At 42.0% G+C, this 17,858-nt stretch overlaps 1 protein-coding gene across 1 annotated transcript in view; it reads right to left on the bottom strand.

Annotated features, from left to right (window-relative positions):
* Positions 1 to 17,858, bottom strand: part of ATP8A2 (ATPase phospholipid transporting 8A2) — a 508,363-nt gene that overhangs the window by 294,368 nt on the left and 196,137 nt on the right. The window contains exon 24 of the mRNA XM_058547869.1: positions 1,724 to 1,896. Within this exon, the coding sequence (XP_058403852.1) occupies positions 1,724 to 1,896 (173 nt within the window). The remainder of the gene's footprint in view (positions 1 to 1,723; positions 1,897 to 17,858) is intronic.

The raw sequence follows: 17,858 nt of genomic DNA, 5'->3' as shown, positions 1-17,858 counted from the left end.
GGTCCCTCATAGATGCACCAAGTTTCCTGACTTACAGGTAAAACAGAGTTCTCATTCATCGTTTCAAACACATTTGAATTTGTTCCTCACCCCTGTGGTCCTTGAACATCCATCCTACAACCACAGGCACAAAAGCAGCATTCCTTTCCACCATGGAGGCTCCACCAGCCGGTCATTCCAGCTCTCCTTGGCCTTTGGTGGTACGTTCCAGATTAAGAAAAGGGATCAGGACAGTAGGATAAAATGATAGAGAACTATCATTATGTGAAGACAGTCCAGGGTTCTGGGTGGAGAGAGGTATTTGTGGGAAAATGAGAACAGACTCTTTGGTCTCATATGAGAACCAGTGGTGGGGGAGGGAGGTGAGGTTGGGGTGATGTGAGAGAGACAAGTTTCCTGACGTCAGGGCAGGTGGGCTTCCCCTCAGACTTGCTGGGCATCCCAAACAGGCAGTGTCATGAGAGGTCTGGGTAGACAGGTGTGGCAGATGAGGTCACCAGGGCCTACTAGTAAGGCAGAAACCCAAGGCTATCTTGTCAACATGACAACTGGTTACTCTAAACGAACCATATTCGAACCCACAAGAGGTGTCCTCGAAGGACTAATGCAGTAAGGAAGGTAAAAGCATTCTAATAACTGGTTTCTGAGAAAATATCAAAGAAAACAATGTATGAAAGGATGTAGCTATAAAATATAAGAGCAGACACAGAGGAGATTACTAATCCAATACTACGCATAGAGCATTTAACCACGTACCAGGTACTGTCTAAGCACAGGGCTTTCAGAAATGGAAAGCTCTCCTCTCACCTTTCAAGTTGTTTACTGCACAGCTAGGTGGTACCACTCATCTTTCCAATAGTTTATTTTCTTTATAATTCTGCCTGACCTTCAAATCTCTATCAGAACTGCATGTTGTATAGCCAGTAGTCAATGGAATGTAACAATGTCCACCCTAAAAAACCTTAACAGATTTCATAAAAAACCAACAAAGTTTTCTGGTTAGATCTTAACACAAAAATTGGTATAGCGTGAACCAGACAAAAGCTCCTTATTGACTGAAAAGAAATATCCGCTGTACATAGAAAAGAGGCATCAGAATCCCACTGGCCTTGGAAGTTGAGCTCAGCCATCCAGAACCGAGGAACTAAGCAGGTAATAGGTAGTCCCCTTCTAACTTCCCATACAGGTTGGAGGCAGAGTTTCTCTAGTTTATCCCCCAGCGTGACTATGACCGGAGGCCCTGGTTCTTACTTCTTTTATCTTCTCAGAAGACAATAAAGAAAACAAAAATGTAAAAACCACTAACTGCTTTCTGCAAAATCTGTGAATGGACAGTTAAATTTGTATTTTTTTTTTCTGTGAGGAAGATTAGCCCTGAGCTAACATCTGTTGCCAATCCTCCTCTTTTTGCAGAGGAAGATTGGCCCTGGGCTAACATCTGTGCCCATCTTCCTCTACTTTATATGGGACGCTACCACAGCATGACTTGATAAGCAGTGTGTAGGTCCGCACCCAGGATTCGAACCTGCAAAGCCTGGGCCGCCGAAGCGGATTGTGCAAACTTAACCACTAGGCTGCAGGGCTGGCCCCTTAAATTTGTATTTTTGTTTTGCCTTTTTTACAAAACTTTACCCCTAGAATTCCCATGCACTGATTTACTCTATATTAACACAGGATACAGACACATCAGAATATGAATCGCGCGCAGCCTGCGCATGCCTACCTGCAGCATATGACTGCTTTACATGAGAGCGCCAGATCTAGGAAGCTTCTCCTGACTTCAAAGGAAAGCGCGTACTTCAGGGTGTGGCCATCGATGATGAGGGCCACATCGTTTTCCTTGCCCAACAAACTTCCAAGGTCAGTGCAGTGCTGAGTGATGGCTGCCCTTGTTGCCTGAAACAAGAGTGGGTGGTGGTGGTGTCACAGTTTTGTGTGTTTAATATACCAAAAACAAAACAGAAATCAAATTAAGTTCCTTGAAATTAGAACATGCTCATTTTAATGTAAAATATACAAACAGAGTTTCTTTGGACTAACCTCCAGGTCTGTTCTATGTGTAAAAGCATCCCCATAGTGATATTTACGTTTTATATTTACAATAATCTATCCTGGTTTCAGTCTACTAGTGATCTAGAACATCCAAATTCTCCTCTGTGAACTTTAATTGCTAAGGTTCTTGTGAAGATCTCTCTCCCCTCCTTTATCCTACATACACATTATCCTTGGTACCCCTAGAACAGGAAACTCCTTATTAACAAACGTGCTTTATGGGAAAAGATAACATTGTTGGAACTTAAACGGCAAACATTTCTCAGTTTGCACAAGGTAATCTTTAAAGCATCCAAAAGATATTAGGGGATATAAAAATAACACAAAAGATTATTTTCTATTCTCTGCTGAGATCTTCAAATTAAACCATTTCTCTCCATGTATCATCAGAGTAAGAAAGGAACCGATCATTTTCTCACGTTACAGAAAATAGCTAATCTTGCCAATACCTTTTAAAACCACCAGCCTAAATAAGTGCCTTGGGGTGATGTCTATTATCAGATGTAACTAAAGCATAAAATGATTCTTAAGATTAAAGAAAATGATGTCCTGATCTTCTCAGTGAATATATGACTACGAATAGGATATTTGGTTGAAATAAAAGAATGCAATTTTTGGCTCATCATAAATAATCTGCTTTAAGTTAATCAGGGAAGCAGAAAAGTTTGCTGAAATTATTCTGTCTGGACAACTGTCCTTTGGCAATTAAGTTACATTTACATGTAATTAATCAAATGATAACATAAATGACAGTCTTAAAGGAAAATGTTGAATGAACAGGAATCATTTTACCCCTAGTTAAATTAAGAATCAGCTACCATCACAAAGTGATGAAACAGGTTCTATTGTCTTACTGCTCAGTTTTCGCTCTTGACAAGAGACTCCTGACAATATTAGAAAGATGTATTTAAGGCACAATTGTGGTCTAGAGCCCTGTCCTGTGGTCAGATGGCAGGGGTCTGGTACCAACTCTCCACTTATTACCTCAGTGACCTTGGGATAATACTGAATCTCTTTAAATTGCAATTCTCTCATGTGTAAAATGGAGCTAAGAGCACTTCCTTCACAGCATTTTTGTTATGAACAGATGAGCTGATCAACGCAACCTGCTTAGCACTGGGCTTGGCACGCAGTGAGCACTCAATAAAACCCCTTCTTCCTCTGTTACCACTTACTCACTAAGAATTTCCTATATCAAGGAAAATGCACATTTCTGCTACTTCAGTAAGCGAATAAATATCATCGACAATGCTTTCTTTGTCAACGTAACAGGAGAAGAATAATTGATAGAATAATGCTGTAAGAATAAAATTAAATTGACTTTTACTAAAAATAACAATAAAGGAGACATAATTTTTATTCTTAATTAGTTGCATAATTCTGAATCTCAAACAAAACATCTGTGAAAACATCTATGTTTACTGTGTCTGTGCACACAGCCTGCCCTGTAGAATTTGGGGAGAGAGAAGAAAATTCTACCCACTCAGGGAAATTCCAGCTTGGCAGCCTGAGTGTGTTCACTGGGGAACTCAGACAGGTCTGGGCAGTTCTGGAGGGTGTGCCTGCCAGGGGTCAATGCACGGCAGACAGAAAAATCTCCTGAGAAATATTTCACCATAGGGATGAGGCAAGGTATGTGGATTTGGTCCATGGACAACGTGCCAATGCTCTTATAGACACATGGTCTAGCCCAGTGGCATGCACCATGGATTTATGGAGGAAAAGCCTGGGGAATAAAAATCCCTGAGATGTGGAGACCATTGCCTGTAGTTTTTTTTTAAGGGGGCATAGCACAAATGGAGATATATAGAGATAGTAATGTTATGAAGGGTACTTTCTCTACTTGGGGTTATTTCTGGAGCATGCATGAGAACAGACTAGACATTGATGGCTCTTCTTCCTCAGCTGGAGGAGTGAGGAGGCTCCAAGTACTGGCAGCTGATCACCTATGGGAGTGTGAGGCTCTGGGGCATGAGTAGGGGGGGTGCCACCAGAACAAGCCTGAGCACTGGGAATACGAATGGCAGAAATGTGGGAACTGAGAAAACTGTGTTCCTGAGACATATGCAATCCCCCCCTTCTGCTCCAAAAAACGTGTAGGTGAAAGACCTGAAAGGGAGCTAAAGTTTTAACAGCAGCAGGTGGGGGCAGAGAGTAGAATGCATGGCCGCTCTTCCTGAGAGCCTCTTGCTATGTCATAGCCTGCTGTGGCCTGGGAAACATGAGTGATACTAAGTTGAAATATTTTCACATTGAACCATGAAAAGTGCTATGGACTGAATGTTTGTGTCCCTCCAAAATTCATATGCTGAAACCCTAATCCCTGACGTGATGGTATTTGGAGGTGGGGCCTTTTAGAGGTGATTAGGTCATGAGGGTGCAGCCCTCACAATGGGATTAGTGCCCTTATAAGAAGAGGCAAGAGAACTTCTTCTCTCTCTCCCTTCTTCCCTCCCTCCCCCTCAACCCTAATCACCCCCTCTAGCCACATAAGGACACAGCATGAAGGCAGTGTCTGCAGACCAGGAAGAGGGCTCTCATCAGACAGACACTGGGTGTGCCGGTACCTTGATCTTAGACTTCCCAGGGTTTAGAACCAAGAGGAATAAATTTCTGTCATTTAAGCCACTCAGTCTAGGGCATTTTTGTTATAGCAGCCTGACCTAAGACAAAATGCAGCTCCTTGAGCCCACCGGTGGTGCAGCACTATTCTTGGCATAATGGATATGCAGATGAAAAGACATGGTTTCCAACCACGGCAACATGTGGGCACACAGTCACTGTGAAAGCAATGACTGCTATCACGTTTACTGTCTAGAATAAGCCTTCTAATATAATGTAGTAACTGCAGTGACAGATATATGCATAGTACGGAACACTGAAGAAAAGGCCACTAATACGTGGGGAGTGGGAGCGGGCAGGACAAGTCCTCTTGGACGAGGGGATGCATTGGGAGTGAATGACTAGCCATTGGCCATACTGAACTTCAGACTGCAAAAACATGGTGGTCATGCTCTCCACTTGCAGAGAGAGCACCAAAAATTACTAAGTTACATAATGTCAATAAAAGAAATTTCACATTTATATTCCATTGACCAGGCATTTTCTCATTTACTGGTAAATAGTACAGTACATTAACAAATAGTTTTCTGAAGCATAAAATGGATTCGATCAAGCAGTTACATGAGTTAAAGCTATTACAATCAACCAACCAGTGTAGTTATTGGAGCACCTACTATGCATCCACGATGATAAAAAAATATACCAAGAGTACATGTTCTATGTTGTCTATCCCCATAAATCTTACAATCAGGGTGGCAAATACACAAAATTAAGAAGGAAATAATGAAAACCTAATATTCTCCTTATGGGAAGATCCTAGATATCACCACCATCATATCCTAGCCTGCTTTGGCTCATTTTTGTGTTTGGCTGGAATTATACTAAATTGTAAATTCAATGAAGGCAGAAACTCCCTTTGCCAACCTCTGAGCACACCTACCCATAGCAGGTGCTCAATAAATGTGCTGACTTCATAAATGAATTGATCTAAGTCTTGATTCTAAACATTCATTGTAATATCTTTAAGAAATCATTTATAGGTCTTGGAGGCATCTATTTGTCTGACATTCTTGTGGGCCATTAAGCCTTACCTGGTACATTTTGCATTACATTTTCCTTAAAAATGATTGGTTCTCGATCCTTCTTATTCCTTGTATCCTTGCCTTTTTGCCTTCAACTTCCTCTCTCCTCACCTCCCTCCTTACCTGAACCATCCCGTTCTCCCCTCACTTCATCTGCTCAGAATCATACCTTTGCCTTTGAGATTCAAAACCTTTCCACCACTAAAACCTCTCCAGATCCACCCTCCTAACTCCACCATTGACTGGTCTCCAACCTCTACTTTGGTTTTAATTCCTATGCTTTCAATGCCCACTCAGCAATAATCTTTGATCAAACCCAGACTAGCTGGGTTCACCACACATGTGTGGCAGAATATAGGTCCCTTCTGTGCAATTCTCAAGCAAGTCAATCGAAGGTCTTACTATCACAAACAGTTCCTTATTCTCAAATGGACTATGATTCAAAAGTCTATTTGTAAGTTAGTTATTGGGCACTTAGAATCCATTTTCCCAAAGGAACGATGTTACAAATTGTGGTTGGATCCCAGGGCCTGTTAATGCCTATTTAGCCTAGTTGCTAAAATTTATACCGCAGTCTCTTATTTTAATAAAAAACCAATTACTGAAAGTTACAATGGACTTAGCTGTTATGAGGGGCATGGGGAGTTGGGGCTGGAGGTTTCATTCCCAGAAAGATACAAAACATTCCAAAACCCATAATTAGAATTTGCGTTTTAGGCATAAATATTAAAAAATATATTTCTAGCTTTTCATACGTGTTCTACAATTTTATTTTCCTTCACAATTAAAAACACACACGATTTAAGGCCAAAGTGAGCAACTGCAACTCAAGACAGTTTCCTTAGCCATGCCGAGCACTCCCCTTTCCCCAGTCTGCTGTATTGTGAATCCTGCATTTCTTATCAGTAAGGTCAGCACTTGCCTTTGCATTTCCAATTTTTAAAATAAAATTATATAAACACCAGCGACAGCGCTAGCCTGTGATCTCAGGAAATGGCTGTCTTGTGCTGATTCACAGATCAGAGGTTCATCTGATGGACCCTGAAGTACAGCTGAAGAGCAACCTGCTCAATCTAGGAGCAGATGGGATCTGAAAGGTGGTTTCTACTGTTAATCACTTTGGATTTAATAAACCAGAGAAGAAGAAAATTTCTAGAACCTGGATTCATTTCTACCAACTTGCAGATAGCAGGAACCTTTCCTCAAAATGAAACAGTTCCAGCAACACTGAAATCTGTCGAGGCAGGTAACTCTCTCCTCCCTCCATGAGCCTGGCAGTGTCATAGGAATTGCTTAGATGCCATGGTAGCAGCAGCTGCCTCAGCCCTCACTTTGATGTTCTGCAAATTCCAACGGGCTCAGAGCTGACGATGCTGAAAGCCAGGATGGTTCAAGTTTCATGAGCAGCAATTGAACCAAATCATACTTAGCCTTCAAGTTCGACAGCAAACTACCTTCTCCTGACTTAACCTTGGGCTAGGGAGTATCTAATGATGCTCTAAACCATGGGTTCAAATTGGTTTTGTTGTTTTTTCCATTTCATGCATCCATTTTTATTGCCCCTTGCCAACTGTCAGATGCATCTTTTCTCACCATGGCGCTCTCCCACTCTTCAGATCATTCCCATGTTCAGCCTCTCATACCAGCTACAGCTGCATTCACCATATTCCCACCTCTTCCACTTTTTTTACCATCATTTTCATTTCTAATATAATCACATCTCTTTCTTTCTTTTTTCCTTTCTGAGGAAGATTGGCCCTGAGCTAACATCTGTTGCCAATCTTCCTCCTTTTTTCCTCCCCAAAGCCCCAGCAGATAGCTGTACGTCATAGTTGCACATCTTCTAGTTGCTCTATGTGGGATGCCGCCCCAGCACGGCTTGATGAGCGGTGAGTACGTCTGCACCCAGGATCCGAACTGGCGAACCCCAGCCTGCTGAAGCGGAGTGCGTGAACCTAACTGCAAGGCCACTGGGCCGGCCCCCACACCTCTTTCTTGACAGCATTAATACTCTTAATGCTTTTGCATTTAAGGACCTTAATGGGTGTAAAAGTTTGCAAAACGTAAGATAAAGCACAAGAATACAGCAAACTCATTACAGGCTGACAAAGGCGGCCAAGGCTGAACCACGATAATTACGCACGGCCTCAGCTCGCAGCTGCTGGTGCTGGCAGAGCTGCTGCCTTTCTGCTCTGGATGTTGCTTTGCCCCAATCTATGAATGTCCCTAAAGTTAAAGTTGATAAGTAGATAAGAGGAGTCTCTGTTAAATGTGTAATGTTTCAAGGATTTCCTATAATACTAATAATTTCAAAAAAGATGGGACGCTATCTCATAGCCATTAAGCAAACATTTTCAAGAGACAATCTGGCCTCTGGCCTACAAGCACCCAGGTGCCTCCTGGTACCCTAGGTCACCTTTTACCACTGCTCCTATCAGGCATTTCTCTACACTGCCCATCTCTACCTCCCACAAAATGTTTCTATTTCTGATAAAAAATTCTTATCTTCTCAGAGTAAACCAACCCAATTTACTGAATTCACACTAGCATTTAAGCCTCTACAGAAGTATTTTTTCTTGGTTAATCAGATTTACGGTGTTATAATTAGCATACAATAAACTTGAACCATTTGAAGTGTACAATTCAATGAGTTTTGCCAAACGTATACAGTCATGTAACCTCCTCCACTGTCAAGATACAGAACATTTCCATCACCCCAGAATGTTCCATCCTGCCACTCTGCAATCAATTCCATCCCCTTGCCCCCAGCCCCTCGCAATCATCCATCTACTCCTGTCACTATAGTTTTGCCTTTTCTAGAATGCCATATAAGTAGACTCATAGTTTATCGTTTTTTCAGTCTGGCCTAATCATTTGGCCTAATGCTTTGAGATTCTCCAATGTTTTTGCACATGTTAATAGTTTATTCCTTTTTGTTGCCAAGCAGTATTCCAATGTATGAATACACCACAATTTGTTCATCCATTCACCCATTATTACACATTTGGGTTGTTCCCACTTTGAGGATATTATGAATAATTCTACTATAAATATTTGTATACTAGTCTTTGTGTGGACATGTGTTTTTTTCTTCCTCTGGGTAGATACTTAAGATTGGAATTAGTCTGTTATACCACCTATACAGACACATACATAGCAAGTGTATGTTTAACTTCAGAGAAACTGCAAGACTGTTTTCCAAAATGGTTGCACCATTTTGCATTCTCACCAGTCCGGTCTGAGTGTTCTAGCTACTCCTCATCTTGTCAACACTTTTCATAATTTTAGCCTTTCTAATGGGTATGTAGTGTTAGATTTAGTAGTTTTAATTTGCATTTCCCAAATGACTAATATCTTTTAAAGCTTAATGAATTAAATGAATTTCTGTTTGCTGGGATTTCAAGACATACAACTAAGTGAAGTGGAATCATTCAAGCGGTACCCTGGAGCCATTTTTATGTAGGGTATTAACAACCGTGTACACAGGGTAGCCCCAAGAATCTCTCTTCAGGGTAGCTGGGATACCCTATTTTTCAGTTTCTTCTTTTCTTTTTACATCTCACATCTCTAAAAGATCCAAGTTTTCCTGAAAAGGCATCCCAGGCAGTGTTAGACTCAGGAAGCAGGGTGTATGAAAGAAACCTGGCAGCAGCTGTTAATGAGCAAGTATCATTTATAAGAAAGAGACTGGGCCGGCCCCATGGCTTAGCGGTTAAGTGCGCGTGCTCCACTACTGGGGGCCCGGGGTTCTGATCCCGGGCGCGCACTGGCACACCACTTCTCCCGCCATGCTGAGGCCGCGTCCCACATACAGCAACTAGAAGGATGTGCAACTATGACATACAACTATCTACTGGGGCTTTGGGGAAAAAAAAAAAGGAGGAGGATTGGGAATAGATGTTAGCTCAGAGCCAGCCTTCCTCAGCAAAAAGAGGAGGATTAGCATGGATGTTAGCCAGGGCTGATCTTCCTCACAAAAAAAAAAAAAAAAAGACTATTTATTCACTTAGGCTTCAGAGCCTTGAGAGTTAGAAAACTGTCAACCACCACTACTTATTGAAAGAATATTTGACTAACAGTTGTGACAGAGCTCAAATCATTGAGGTTAAAAAATTCCCTGAGGGCCGCCCCGTGGCTTCGTGGTCAAGTGCGTGCGCTCCACTACTGGTGGCCCGGGTTCGCATCCTGGGTGCGCACCGATGCACCGCTTCTCCGGCCATGCTGAGGCCGCGTCCCACATACAGCAGCTAGAAGGATGTGCAACTATGACATACAACTATCTGCTGGGGCTTTGGGGGGAAAAAAAAAAGGAGGAGGATTGGCAATAGATGTTAGCTCAGAGCCGGTCTTCTTCAGCAAAAAGAGGAGGATTTAGCATGGATGTTAGCTCAGGGCTGACCTTCCTCACAAAAAAAAAAAAAAAATTCCCTAGAAATACATACTTTTTTCACTTTTCAAAGGATATTAAATAGCAACTCTAATATGCTTAATTTATTTTCTTCCTAAAAACTAATTTTGATTTTAGTACTAAGAATCCTTTTACATACTAAACAAATATGTTCTTGAATAGCTATGTATAATGAGATCTCAAAAATCATTTACATGCTTGAAGAAGCATTTGCTATTTCAACCTCAACTATGGATCTTTTTTGCAATTTTTTAGAAAGTGGAATTCTTCTTAAAGTAGATGACTCTTTTTCTGTAAGAAATGATTTCAAAGTGTGACCCTCCTGCAAGAAGACTGTGACCTCAGCATTGGGAAGAATGTGACGTCAGCACTGGGAAGCAGTCACTCAGCCGTGTATAAAAGGACCCTCCAGAATCCCATGGAACAGCTGCCTGTCACACGTGTCCAGATCGGGTCTCTGGAGGTCACTGTATACTTCAGGGACACAATGAATCACTGCCACATTGAATATTATCACACTAAGAATAATTTTATTATGAACATAACAATCTTAGCTTAATTACTTAACTTCCTAACCTTTGGGGACTTAAATTTTTAACTGTTAACATATCAATGATCTAGCCATTGCACTTAAATATTTCTGAAGTCTCCTTGATTCTTGGACCAAACCAAACATAATGGTGATTGAGTTTACAAATTTAGAAAGAAACTACTCCAGAAAATGACTTCTAGACAAAGTTTGCCGAGAGTGTTTTTAATGAACTACATAATTATGTCACGTAAACTTTAGCAAAGGAAGACAGAGTGCTGTTAATCTCACACAAAAAGATAAAATACCAATTGCAACCTAAAGATATACCTTTGCTTCACAGTGACACCTGCTAACATGTGTTATGTCATCACAGGAAGCACATCATCAGTAGCATAAAGTCATTTGAACTCTTGAACTACTTATTTGCTATATGATAAAACCAGGTTCTTAAAAAAACATATGCTAACTTTTTAAATAAACCATAGCCATACTATGTAAAAAAAAATGGACATAATAATCTTCATTAGTTAATTTCCTGACCTTGAGGATTTAAACTTTTAACTTTAATATTTCCATAATATAGCCATTGCACTTACTAATTCTAAAACCTTCTTGACTCTAGAGGTATTATAATATGCCCAGACTGCTTTTAGACTTGTGCAAATAACAAATAAAAACAGTAAAAAATTTCTGAAAGAGACAAAGTGAAGGCAGATCATAAAAAAATTTCCAAATGCATGGGTGGCAGCTGCAGGCCGTGCAAACAGGCAGGGAAGGTTGTAGCCATGCGAAGAAAATGGCCCCTTGGGCTCGTCGCTAGTACCGACTGAAGCAAAAGTGTGGACATAAAGGGCTGGGAATGGCTGCCACCCACGGGCTCCCAGGCTACAGCTGAGCCCTGGGGGAGCCCATTCTGGAAAGCGCCTGCCAATGAGACTTTTCAATTTTCCTTGAATCAGTAGGAGCTGGGGAGTACAGAGACAGTTATGTGAGAGGAAAGAACAGCTGTATACAAAGCCTCTGCTATGTTAGGAAAATATCTCATGTTTACGTGGAACACTGTTAGCACACTTAAAACTGAGAACATTTTCTAAATGATGGTCTCCAGTTGGTAAAGTCAGTGGTGTACTCTATTATATACACGTTTTAAAAATAAATAAATAAAATCAAATAAATAAGTAAAAAGTGTAGGAAAAGTCTCATTCCCACTGCAGGCCTCCACACTGATGACAGAGTGAGGCAGAAACCTCATTCCACACACCTGGCCAGAAGGCTCCCCAAAGCATACAGAATCCATAACCATGTAGGGTAGGTGAGGGTGGGCCCTGAGGCAGACCCAGACACTCCTCACCATTCTCTCCTCTACACAGGCTGGCAAGGATTCAAGGTTATGGGGATAGAGTTTACATTGAAATACAGAGTAAGAAAAAAAAAATTCTTTGATTAATCTTTAGTCATTAAGGGCCTATTATGTGCATAAGCTTCTAGGGGTAGAGAGGCCCAGAGAGAAAGAAAGAATGATACAGACAATGGCACACAAAGCCAAAGATCACCTCGTGCCTAGCGCATCTGGGCAGCAAGTATCGGAGGCCTGTAAGGTGCAGTGAACCAAAGACACAAGTTAGGAAGGTGCTGGGGGTGGGGAAGCCAGCAGGCCAAGAAGAACCGTTTTGACTTCTCCCAGAGCCTACAGGGGGCCAGCAAAGCCTCCTGCGTATAAAAATACTACGCTCAGATGTTCATTTGTGGAAGATCACCTGTCAACAGTATGAAGATGGATTAGCACAGACCAGCTAAGGAAGCTTCAGATGATGAGAGTCTAACCTCTGACTAGGATAACAAAGACAAAACCAAGAAACGCATTTAAGAAAAAGAATACACAGTGTTTGGTGAACAGTCAGAGGACAAGAGAGGAAATGAGGATGAGTAGTAAGCTTCTAGCCAATCACTGGGAAAGGGATATAGGAGAACTGGGAGAGGGTGGGTAGTGTGTGATTAGGGGTCAGAAGATATTGAATTTTGACTTTGTGGAAAGAGAGTTGGCTCTTTGGTTTAGAAGTAACCTACTGTTCCCTGCAAGACTGGAATGGGAAGGCCCACTGGGATGGTGGAGGACTAGGGAGCATCTCTGGCCCTGGACCTCCTGGCGCTGCTCTCTAGGGACACTGCTACTCAGAAGTCACTCTGACCACTGCACCCATTAACATCTGCAAAGTTCCGACGAACATCCGGCAGCCATCACTTGCTCTTTGTGGATCATATAACCTTTCAATCAATGCTGGTTGAAGAATGGAAAAAGAAACCACTTGGGTAGTTTCCTTACCACTCTCTCTGGGTGAAAAAAGCAAGCAAACAAATCACTCAGCATACAGCAAGTGCTGAGAAAATGCTTGCCACCCCTTGTCTGGGGAATATTGCTGCTTCTTGAACTCCTGACCCTGGCAGAACAATTGCTCTCTGTCTGCTGTGAATCATCTCTTCTCTGCTAGTGCTAGTCCCTTCTGCACATCACTGCATTCACATTGTCTCAATGGCCTTCTATTAAAATCTTTTAAAGTATGTGAGACATTAGCTTGGACCATTCACACATTCAGCAAGTAGTCGTGAAATGCTGCCTGTGAGGACACAGCCGTGCACGCAAATCCAAAGGCCCTTTCTCAAGCAGCTTACACATCAGTGAGGGGACACGTATGAACCCAAGTCATGAGCTGCATGTGACATGGAGGAAAGTCAAGTAGAGTTTAGGGAGCAGGAGTCCTTTGGAAACTGGACATTAGGTCAAGAAGACCAAGACTGACTAATGGGCAGAAGTACAACAGTTTATGCTTAACTGGACAAAAAGTCCCGACAGTTGATTTGAGTGGCCAGGAAATATAATCCATAGGTTGATTCTAGGTTAATTATTCATCCCACATTTAAAAAAAATTTTTTTAAACCAAAATTTAAAAGCCAGGCAATGAAAACTCTGATATCCAGTTTCTCTTTAAAAAATTACAGTATCTGGAAACCCTGGGCCCATGTTCCTGCAAAGCACCAGCCAGCTACCCCTGACAAATACACATACGTGCTCTGCTGCTGGCCAGCTCCTGCCAGTCCCTACGGCTTCCCCAATACTGGGGCGCCAAGTATCACCGGTTACTGGGCATTTGCTGCTTGTTTCTCTGGACCCATCTCTCCACTAAAGGTGGGAATAAAAAGGACTATGGCAGGCCACAGTTTCCTGGTTTGTGGACACAGACCTACTGCAAGCATCCCCATCATGTTCCTGGCCCTGAAAGCCTGTGCTATCCCCTCTCATCTTGGTGAGCACCATGTTCTTTAATTTCTAACAGGACACAACTCGTGCAAAGACGGGCCTCAAGAGGGCTCTGCCAGCTTCTCTTCAGGTTGTCACTGGCTATTTCCAATACAGGCATGGCGCCAGATTCTTTATTCCATCTGGGTGACCAAGGCTCAAGCCCTAAAATTAACTAGTAATTTTGAGAGAACATACAAATTCCTAGATTTAAAATCCAAAAGGTCTCCAGAGGAATGAGGATCTCCTGAAGCTTCTTAAATTGCTTTCTGCAGAGATTTCACCTTTAATCTAATACACACACACACACACACACACACGTGCACACACACAATTTTCTAGATGGCTAGCATTTCTATAGGGAAAAATAAAGTGTCAACTTTACTATTGAAAACTTTGAATAAGATGGCATATTGGATGGAGTGAGTAACTTCTAATGTGGCTGTTAGAACTTCCTTCTCCATATATACATTTTTGTCCTCCCAAGCCTTAGTACTAAATGCTTGAGAGAAGAGATGAAAAGTTATTCTGAGAAAAAATATATATATAAGATATACATAATATATGAAAAATAAAATATTTATATACTTTATATATACTATATACTATACCAAATACTATATATAAATATATTATATGTAATGTAGAACAGAAACCACTTTTGTAAACCTTAATAAATTAAACTCATTCAACAAACACTATGCTGCCACGTGGGTGATTTCAAAGGACTGGGGATGTCAAGGTAGAGCAACCCCTCCACTGTCTTCAAGGAGTTCACTTTCTACCAGGGACACAGGAATGAAAACAAAACAGAATAAGCGCTAGTATAGAGGACTGTGAACAAAAGAATAATGTGAATGAAAGAGAAATAGATTCTAACAGGGGAGGAGTAAGGAGCAGGTGAAAACTACTGAAAACATGAGAGATTACTTTAGAATTGTCACCCTTTAAAGAGCAGTAAGATGGGAAATTCAATACAGGAAAAGGTATGGGAGATCAGGGAGGGACAAAGGGCACTCCAGCAAAGACAGCGACTCTGGGAGGGAACGGCAGCTCAACAGCTGTCCTCACTTGTCTGCATATGTGGGGGACGCCTAGAGAGGACCTGGAAGGCTAGGCTGGGGGCCCGGGGCAAAGATCTTTGGTTGAGAAAGCTGGATTTCTGATTCTTATAAGAAAAATGATTCAGGGCTCAGCCCAAGGACCTTTCCTATGTTTATCTGGGGTTCTCAGCTGGTCTTATGACCTTGAACATATGTTAGACTCTCAATTTATATCTCCAGGTAGAACCTCTCCCCCAAACTCCAGACCCAAATATCGAACAACCTAACTTGGTTACCGACAGTCTCCACTTAGTTATCTAACAAGGCATCCCAAACACAGCACATCCACACTGAGCGCCTGCTCCCCTCCTTCCCCAGCCTGCTCATCCCTGCATTAAATCATTATGAACATCCACAGTGGGACATTGTAGTGGACACCTTCCTCCCTTTCTGCTCATGGCAACTCCATCCTTCTAGGCACTCACGCCAAAAGTGCTGGGGTCACTCTTATTCTTTTTTGCATACCTCACATAATCAGTCCATCAGCAAACAATGTCACCTGTGCTTTCAAAATGCATCCAGAACCTGGCCACATCTCACCGCAGCTCTACTAATGCCATCCTCCCTCACCTAGACCATCACAACAGCCTCCTGAATTGCCCCCCACCCCATGCTCTATTCTCAATGTAACAGAGACCTGGTAACATGAAAGGCAGATCCTGTCACCCTGTTCAGTCTTCTAAAGCTTCTGTTCTCTTTCCAAGTAAGAGCCAAGAGCCTTACCATGGCCGGTGGGGCCTAGCACGCCTCTGACCTCGGCTTGCATAGGGCACCACTGACATCTTGGTGTTCCTCAAAGGTGCCATCTCGCCCCCTTCCAGCCCTCTCCCAGATTTCCAGTGCCTCACTCCTTCTTCTTGATGTCACCTTCTCATGAGGCCTCCTGAGTGAGCCTATTTAAATCACACTCCCCCACGCACACTCCTTATTTCCCTTTCCTGCTTTATTTCCCTCATAGCCCTTATCACTCACGTTCAACTCTATCTTTTCCTTCTGTATGTTGTTCCCTGTCTGCCCTCCCCACTAGATTACAAGCTCCTGGGGCCAGGGATTTCTGGCTGACAATTTCACTGTTGTCTCTTCAGGCTCGGGACAGAGCCTGGCTCATGGAGTATATTCAAATCTTTATTGAATGAAATACATCTCGATACTGAATTTCCATCTCTACCTGGAGATATAAATGTGAGCGAGAAGGTAACAACGGGGAGTAGGAGACAAATTCAGAGGCTGTGCCAATCACCACATACGTAATGAGGCCTGGACTGAGGAAGCGACAGGATTGAAGACTTTTCAGGAGTAGAGTGTACAAGGTTTGATAACAATGTGAGAGCCATGGGAGGAGGCTGTTAACTAGAACAGCTCGACAAGCTTCATGGAGATGGAAAAGGCCAGAGGGATGAGAGGATGAGGGGATGGGGAGGAAGGGTGGACATGAGGAGGTCAATTTTTGAGCATGTTAATTAAATGAGCTGTATTAATATATGGACTAATATCTCCTTCTTAGATATAGTTCAAAGCCTAAAAAACTCCTCCAAGACAATTTTTAAAGGTTTACGTTATTCCTAAATTTAATAAATCTAAAGACTCAACAGGGGCTCAAATTCACTAAGTATATGTATTACACTCCATTCTCCGGAACAAAAGAAAAATTACAAACACCAGAAATATGTGGGAAATGATGATTTGCAGAAGACCAGAGTGTCCCTAAGTGCTTGAAACTATGTGGAGAATAAAACAGAGCAGTGGCTCTGTTCTCCAGACTCACATGTAATAGGTTCTAAATCCAGCACACATTTGACCTTTGCTTTAAATAGATTTTCTTGGAGAGGAGGGAAGAAAACATTGATTCATCCGAGACTCCTGAACGACCTACTGTTCACATTACTTGAAATAAAGTCTGCTTTAAATCAGAATTCTTGAGACACAGAAATAAATATACCAAGAGGTTTCTAATTCTATGCTTTCACCAACTGATTATTTTCATTCACAACAGTGGATGAACTCGATATGGTCTTTGCAGAAGAAGGCCATGACCACAGAACAGAGCACACAGAGGAGTCAGATTAGTGCCATCCAGGCTCAGACTTGAGCTTGTCTTGCGATCAACACTTTCAATAGAACAAAGAAGAGAAGTATGTAAAATGGAGATGACTTCTCAGGGGTTTTCAAGGCCTGTGTTAATCTATCAACTTTTGGGGAAGAAGGGAAACCTATCAGCAAAAATATCTCCAGTAAGATCTAAAAAGGTTAAACCAGAATCATTCAATACCAGGATTGTTCACTCAGTAAACGTGAAACATACAAGCTTCCCACTCTGCTAAATTCAGTCATTAAGATCAATGCCACAAATTTAAGGGCTAATTAGGCAGTTAACATATAATCTGGGCCCTAAGCCTTCTTATCTTATTCTTTAGCAATTTTGTTTCCTCTCAAGACTTTTGAGTGTTTCACTGTTCATTTTAAATCATCGTCAGCAGACAGCTGAAGAGACAAATATAAATATAAATCAAATAGAAGTCTGCCTTACTATCTATGTGCTTCTGTTTGGGGAAGAAATTTGAAAACGTGCTTTGAGTACCATGTAGATAAATGACCTCAGGGCACCAGGCAGATAATAAAGGTATGACTTTGACATTAAGGAGTGGTGGGGTCTGTGGCCAACTGGAAAGTGCCTGTCCCCTCTACCAATACTCACAGTGCTATCCAAACAAAACACCACTGCAGGCTAAATTTGGCCCACTCACTATCAATTTGCCATGAAAAGGTTGTGTCCTTACAACCAAAAGGACCAGCCGCAGCCCAGAGAGACAGGGCTGATGTAGAG

The sequence above is a fragment of the Diceros bicornis genome, chromosome 9 (genome assembly GCF_020826845.1).
Source record: "Diceros bicornis minor isolate mBicDic1 chromosome 9, mDicBic1.mat.cur, whole genome shotgun sequence".
NCBI classification, from domain to species: Eukaryota; Metazoa; Chordata; class Mammalia; order Perissodactyla; family Rhinocerotidae; genus Diceros; species Diceros bicornis.
The sequence above is the reverse complement of the archived record's forward strand: the minus strand, read 5'-3'. Positions and strand labels throughout refer to the sequence as shown.